At 36.5% G+C, this 7480-nt stretch overlaps 1 protein-coding gene across 1 annotated transcript; it reads right to left on the bottom strand.

Moving 5' to 3' along the window:
- Nucleotides 1-4410: 4410 nt before the first annotated feature.
- Nucleotides 4411-6961, bottom strand: LOC117296354 (neutral and basic amino acid transport protein rBAT-like). Its single transcript, XM_033779238.1, has one exon. It carries the CDS (start codon nt 6827-6829, stop codon nt 5213-5215), a length of 1617 nt encoding a protein of 538 aa, XP_033635129.1. The 5' UTR covers nt 6830-6961; the 3' UTR covers nt 4411-5212.
- Nucleotides 6962-7480: the final 519 nt, after the last annotated feature.

Below are 7480 nucleotides of genomic sequence, written 5' to 3'. Positions count from 1 at the left end.
TCAGAGCATACTGATCGAAACGTCGAGTTAATCCAACGGTTCTTTTCAGAACCACCCCAACTCATTTAGAGATTGTTATTACATGGTGTTACCGCAAACTCTTCTATATCTTATTTGCACCATGCAAAGTTTCAAATCCTACTTATTTATAGTAACTTCTTAGAATCATCTTTATTATCTTTTGTTTTTTTGTGTGGACTTTGCAATGTAATTTTTAACAGGTTGTACATGTAAGCTAACAGTAAAATAATCGCCACAGTAGCCTGCGCCAAAGAAATGTACTTGAAAGCATTGTTACAATGCTAGGAAAAAGTTGGTGCACTGTAGAGTGACTGAATTGTAGTCATAAAATTGTGGTTCAGTACAAACGGTTTTAATTGTGTCTCGATTGTACACACCCTATGGAGTTTTTTATGCAGCAGTTCATAATGGCAGTTCTACATTGTACATGAATGGAAATGTATGTACACGAACATCTCTGCAGATTCACATGTGCTTATGAATAAAGAGGATAGTATGTACATGAAGTGCATGTTTGAAAAAGTTACATGAACTAAATGGGACAAGCAAACAATTCTGACAACTCTTGAACAAGCAGTCGTCACAATGTTCTAAGATACCACGCTAAGCCCAGTTTTGTTGTTGAGAGGGCAAGCTAGTTTTGAGGTAATGAAGGACACCTCTGTGAGGGAAAGTTAACTTTGTACCGGAACATTACAAAGGGCATCAAGGCAATGATGACCGGGGGCACGGAGGCAGTTGCCCTTTTTTTTTTACCTCCTTTGGTTGTCTTCATGGCCACGCCTACATGTATACTGATTTGCATGAAATAAACAAAAACAATGTGCCTACTGTTCTTCACATACCACTTTATAGAGACAGGGTATTAATCAACTAAACATGCTTCAGACTAATAGAAAAATATGATTATGTAATATTATTTTGATTAATTTAAAAAGTAAACTTATAGCTAGTCTAGTTATCACAACAATTTTTTTTAACAGATTTATTCAAAGGTGCAATTTATATTTATTATGTTTTGTATTCATTTTTGCCCACATTGAAATATTCGTTTTGGTTTTGCATTTTATGCTATGAGTTGTTGGCGATATTTTCTATCGCAGATAATTAGTTGTCGGTTTGATGTAATCTTTAGGACTGTTATGATGGTATTCATTGTTGTAATTTACAAACATAATGTGGTCACATGAATAATGGAAACATGGAGTTTATTTCATGACAAGTATTAGCAAATTGATAAATATAGATATATTTTTAAACTTGATAGTCCACTATTGACTGTCATTTGTACGTTTTGATTCAAATGGCAAATTACATTGAAATGTATTTGACATTTTGTTTGTATTGAGACTTTAATAGTCAAGTGAGGCATTGATACATTTACATGCTAGTCCTAAATAGTAGTAATTGATTGTTACATTTCCACAGCGGACCAATTTTCATACAATACGGTTTTCTTTATACAGTTTGCCTAAAAATATAAGCACAACAATTTCTCGTTTTACCACCGTCCTTTGACTTTTTTTACAGAAAGTTATAATCATGTTTTTGTTGTCTTTCTATGAATTTGAGTAGACATGGTAGACACAAATTTTACATTTTGTCCATCGAATAAGTTAACCACACAAATCACCTCCGCAGTGATCAGCAGATTTTTGAAGAGTGTATTCAAAGCATTTTTTTTAAACCCACCCTTCTATTTTGGAAAACAAAATATTTGGCGTGCTAAGGTACCGACTTTTTGTTTGTAACGTTCATTGAACACTAATGTTGCATCAAAGCAAAAAGAAATTGGCGCAAGGGGTCAAGTGGCGTTTGAATTTGTATAAGCTTCAAATTACCTCATTTGATTTTCATAGTAATCATTATTATTGATATTAATTTATAGGATGTGCCTGCTGCATTCTCATTGATGTTAAAGGGTCTATGTAACTTTTGTAGGACAAAAAACACAATGTCCACAGATTTACACCAAATTTACACAGTTTGAAGATAATGATAGTAGAAAGCTTCCCTGAAAATATTACGTGCTGAGGTGCAGTAGTTTTGGGGAAATGAGTAATACAATGTCATGAAAATAGTTTTCGTCTCATGAGACGAAAATTATTTTAAGCATTTACCATGTTTACAAACGTATTTTCATGACATTGTTTTACTCATTTCTCAAAAACTACAGCACATCAGTAAGTAATATTTGAAGGGAAGCCTTCCCTTATCATTATCTTCAAACCCTGTAAGTTTTATGTAAATCTGTGGACATTTTGAAAAGGTACCCAAATCCTTTAAAGTGTATGTAAGTCATTGTTTCAACCATTGTTCCTTTGTATAGTATGTTGTATATAACTGTTCGATGCATCGAATGAGTACAATATAGAAGAATGTAATCCATAGGTGAAATGGAACAGTCAAGATTTCAACAACACGCCTCTCTTAATATGAAAATTACTTCTTTCTCGAAAACTACGTGTACTTTCAGATGCTTGATTTCGAGACCTTAAAATCTAATTCTGAGGTCTCAAAATCAAATATGTGTAAAATTACTTCTTTCTCGAAAACTAGGTTACAAGAGGGAGCTGTTTCTCACAATGTTTTATACTATCAACCTCTCCCCATTACTTGTTACCAAATTAGGTTTTATGCTAATAATGATTTTGGGTAACTACCAATAGTGTCCACTTGTGTATCTCCATCGCAATCTCTCTCCAATAATTTTTTACCATTGCTTATTTCAATTGCTGCAATCAAAATAAGCCTGATATGAACAAGAAGACAAGCATCTGAAAGGTGCCCACCTAACATGAAATCTAGCCAGGGTGATTACATGCTAATTAATTGTTATAAGGAGGGTTGAAATTAATTGACTACAAACAAAAATACAGGAAAAATTATTTCTCAACAAAGTTGTTAGCATAAAAATTTACTTGGTAAAAATCAATTGAGAGCTGTTGATAGTATAAAACATTGATGTCTGAAGTGACATAGTTTTTGAGATAGAGGTGGTCTTTGACAACTACCAAAGGTTACCAGTGCGTTTGACTCCCCTTGTTATCATTAGACCATGGTAGTGAGATTGCAGACCCACCATTTGTTCAAAGATTAACTTCTGGTACTGCACATGTATGAGTTATTTTTAATGTACTTTTTTTGCAATTACAAAAAAAAACATTTTGTGTTGAAGTGCAATTTACAATGGACTTTAGTGTTTATTTTTTATGATAAAAATTGATGTAATTATAAATCCATTCTTGTGTTTTGAAGGAATTGTTGTGTAATGTAGATTTTGTAAGTCATGCCATTGTGTTGTCGCATTCTTAGGGCCCTAGAATCTTGCCTACGTAAATTCTAATCATAATGTTTTCTCCATTTGCTTATGGTAATTTGACTTTAACATGCACCAAATTTGACAAAATAATAATGATGACTTGAAGCAAATACATGTCTCATTTCTATTTTAATGAGATACAGAGATAAAGCAAAGCATCACCTATAAGCTTTCAATTAGAAGATAAACACAGAGTTTAAAAATAAACATTGTTTTTTCTGTATTAGTTAAAACACATTGTAATTAGTGCTGTTAAACTTAAAAGAAAACAATTACTTGTAATACTTGTTAATATAATCTCAGAGAAACACAAACCAAATCATTTTTAAATCTCAATTTAGAAAACATTTTTTAAGGTTTTCATGCCCATTCAAACAAGAGGTACTACTTTCAGTGACCCCTTACTCTTTCTCTCAACCATGTCAAACCTCCAAAATACTTCCACTCGTCATTTTGTCATAAAGGAAATAAGAGTTTGAATCTAACTGTTTTGTCTTAAATGGCATTGTTCGTTGACCTTTGTGCATCAATAACTCAAACTTTATATGAGTTGATACATTATAAATGATTAAGTTTATTAGTTGATTACCCAAGTTGATTACCCATGAAGGTTATGTACACCTCATCTTGCATGCTGCATAATTTTTTTGTTCAATCAGCCGAAATTCAATCAAACAACTTCAATATAACATAGAAAAGTATTCCTTGCCCATTGTGTGACAGAGGGTGTCTGTCCCCTCTCCCAAATGTTCCCATACTTAAAGGATTTGCGGTACTCTCTCTAACACAAAACACAATGTCCACAGATTTACATCAAACTTACACAGTTTGAAGATAATGATAATACAAAGCTTCCCTTAAAATATTAGTTGCTGAGGTGCTGTAGTTTTTGAGAAATAAGTAAAACAATGTCATGAAAATACGTTTTTAAAAGCTCAAATAATTTTCGTCTCATAATCAGTGAGACAACAATTATTTTCATGACGTTGTTTTACTCATTTCTCAAAAACTACAGCTCCTCAGCAACTAATATTTTCAGGGAAGCTTTATACTATCATTATCTTTAAACTGTGTAAGTTTAGTGTAAATCTGTAGACATTGTGTTTTTCGTTCTACAAAAAGTACATAGACCCTTTAAACACTCTTTTCACAGGATTCTCCTCCCTCTCTTAAAATCCGCTACAGAATTCCTGTGATTCTCAGAACACAATCAAGTCAGGGTAGGAGAAGGGGTACACTATTTTGTCCATGGCATTTCTCAAATCTTGCCCACTAACCCCTTGGAACCTCTCTGTTTTTAATCTTTCTTATCAACGTTTCTGTCGATTAGATATCCTACATTTTTTAAACATCGTTTTGTTTCTGAGAAACTAAAGTAACTTTGTACTTTTTGATGTGATGTTTCAATTTGTAATAAATGTGAATTGAAAATATAAAGAAGGAATAAGTGGAGTATTATAATTGTCATATTTTACAAGATAATTTATCATTTTATTTTGCTTTATGGTCTTCAATTTTGCAGTACCTATATCCTAGTACATAAGACCTACTCATGGGTTATAACGTCACATCCAAAGGAAAGCAAAAGTTGTGTTTTGAAAAGAAATAAGAGGAGCAAAAGGCAAGGCCAGTATTCTAGCCCAAATACCGTCTAAGTGACAAAATTGAATTCAACTATCCATCTAGGCCGCTCAGGCAAATCTTCTCGAATTCCGAATTTCTTGTTTGTGTATGGAGGTATGCCAGATACAAATTTGTATCGCAATTGCATGTATGAACCAGGCTTAATCTGTAAAATATATCCCTCAACATGTGGGAAAAAAAGCTGCTTTTAAAAAATTACTTTATATTTGTAACGGAAAAAAAGTCCTAAATGTCTTGGACGATGACACCCATCATTGCCATGATGGCAATTACAATAATACGCGGCATTGTAACTGAGGCTTCATTCCCGAAGCTAACCTGTACCTTGACAACGAGGGCCTCCCCTGATGCCACAGAAATCTTGTTGAGTTCCACTGAAGCCCCATTCCTGTCCATGCCACTGCTCACCTCAATAACACCAGAATCATGAACAACAAAATCATCATTCATTAAAGCTGTTTGGTAATCATCAGTCGACGGAGAGTCGCCAGTGTTAACAATCACCAAGAACGAGAGAAGGGTAGAGTCACCAGACAAGCGAAAGAAGGAAAATATTTGCTCGTTGACGATGGCATACTTGAGATGATTTGTCTGAAAGGAGGATTCTGTCTTCCTGAGATTGGCGAGTGTTTTGAAAAGCGCCAGCGGGGAAGTTTGGTTAATGATCTGGTCAGCAACGTTGACTCCTGTAAGGTAGTTGTCGTTGACAGGTAGCCAGGTTTTGCCGTTGGTCGTGCTGAAACCAGCGTGGGGCGTGTCATCCCACTGCATCGGGGAGCGTTCTGGGTCTCTCGTGTATTCCTCCCAATGATTAGGATTATTGATAGCATAAGGGTCTTGTGTTTCATTATAAGGAACCCATATGCCCTCCATTGCAATCTCTTCCCCGTAGTAGGTTGTAGGAGTACCAGGAAGGAGCAAGTTAAGGATGTTCATGGCCCTTGCATACTTCATTCCTAAGCGCTCCGTAATGCGGGCTGTATCATGGTTCCCAATCACCCAGTTTGGCCATTTACCCTCAGGGAGATCTTTCATCCAATCCTGTACTTTGTTATGAATCTCTTTTCCAGATAAGGTTTCATTAGTCAGTTCAGTCAGACCGAAGTTGAAGGGATAATCAGCTTCAGGTTGGTTTGGAGTCCCATAGTACGGTAACAGGGCTCTGTGAGTGTCGTAGGACTCGGTTACCATGAACCTGTAATTTGGCTCGGAGCTAAAATCTTCAAAGATAGCTCGCCAGTCTTTGATGACGTCATGAAGCTCAGGAAGGTCAGCTGTCTTGGTATGGATCAAACTGTCATACTGAGGGCGCTCTCCTGGGACTGGGGTGTACTCCGGATTGATAGGCTCATCCTCCATGTCTTTATCTTCGTACATGTGCCTGATTGCATCGACACGCAGACCATCAACGCCCTTCTCAAACCAGAACTTAATAACTTCCTCCATCTCGCGATGCACTAGAGGATTGTTATAATTAAGATCAGGTTGCTCCTTTAAGAACTGATGCAGGTAGAATTGCTTCCTCTTCGGTTCCCACTCCCAAACCGAACCACCAAAGACGCTTACCCAGTTGTTTGGGACACATTTCTCTGGTTGATCATTGCAACCTATTTTGGGGTCTTTCCACACGTAGTAATCTCGGTACGGATTGTTTGTGTCATTATTCTCCTTGCTTCGGAGGAACCACTCATGCTCCTCACTGGAGTGATTCGGAACGAAATCCATCATCAGTTTCAGTCCCAGGTTGTGAGCCGTGTCAATCAGATCATCAAAATCTGCAATAGTTCCAAATATTGGATCAATGTCCTTAAAGTCGGCCACGTCGTATCCAAAATCAGCCATGGGGGATGTGTAGACCGGACTCAACCAGATTGTGTCGACTCCGATTTGGTTGAAGTACTCCAATCGGGAGGTTATACCTTTCAGATCACCCACGCCATCACCATCGGAATCCTGGAAGGATCGTGGGTAAATCTGATACACTATTGTGTTCTTCCACCATTCCCGCCAGGTAAACTTGGCAGTCATGGTGGGTTGTGGAACCACAGTGATAAGCAAACACACTAAAATGACACCAAAATGCATGATTGCCTGACGTCTTCAAGTGTCAGTTGAAGTTACAAGTGGGAAAAAAACACTAAATCTCACTAAAAATTCTTCCTATAGTAAGCCTACTGATACATGTAGATTTCTCAGCCAAAACGCCTGCTCAACAGTTACATGTAGGTACCACTCCGGCTAGAGGGAGAGTTACTGATTGATACAGTAATCAGCATTATTCAGCATTTATAATAACTTCAAACCAAGAACTGTCCAGGTGTTATAGATAAAGAGTGAGTCTGCTGAATGTTGACATTGTGATTATTTCAGGTGGGTCTGATTAATGAGGTGACTTCTGGACCATAGGGCAAGGTTTTGTATAAAGTTAAGTTACAATTAGTCTACATTTTCTCATCAATCATAACAGTGTTTGCCAAGTTGAACTTTTAAGCG

This window comes from Asterias rubens, chromosome 1 (genome assembly GCF_902459465.1).
Source record: "Asterias rubens chromosome 1, eAstRub1.3, whole genome shotgun sequence".
Classification (NCBI taxonomy): Eukaryota; Metazoa; Echinodermata; class Asteroidea; order Forcipulatida; family Asteriidae; genus Asterias; species Asterias rubens.
This window is presented reverse-complemented; position numbering and strand designations above follow the sequence as displayed.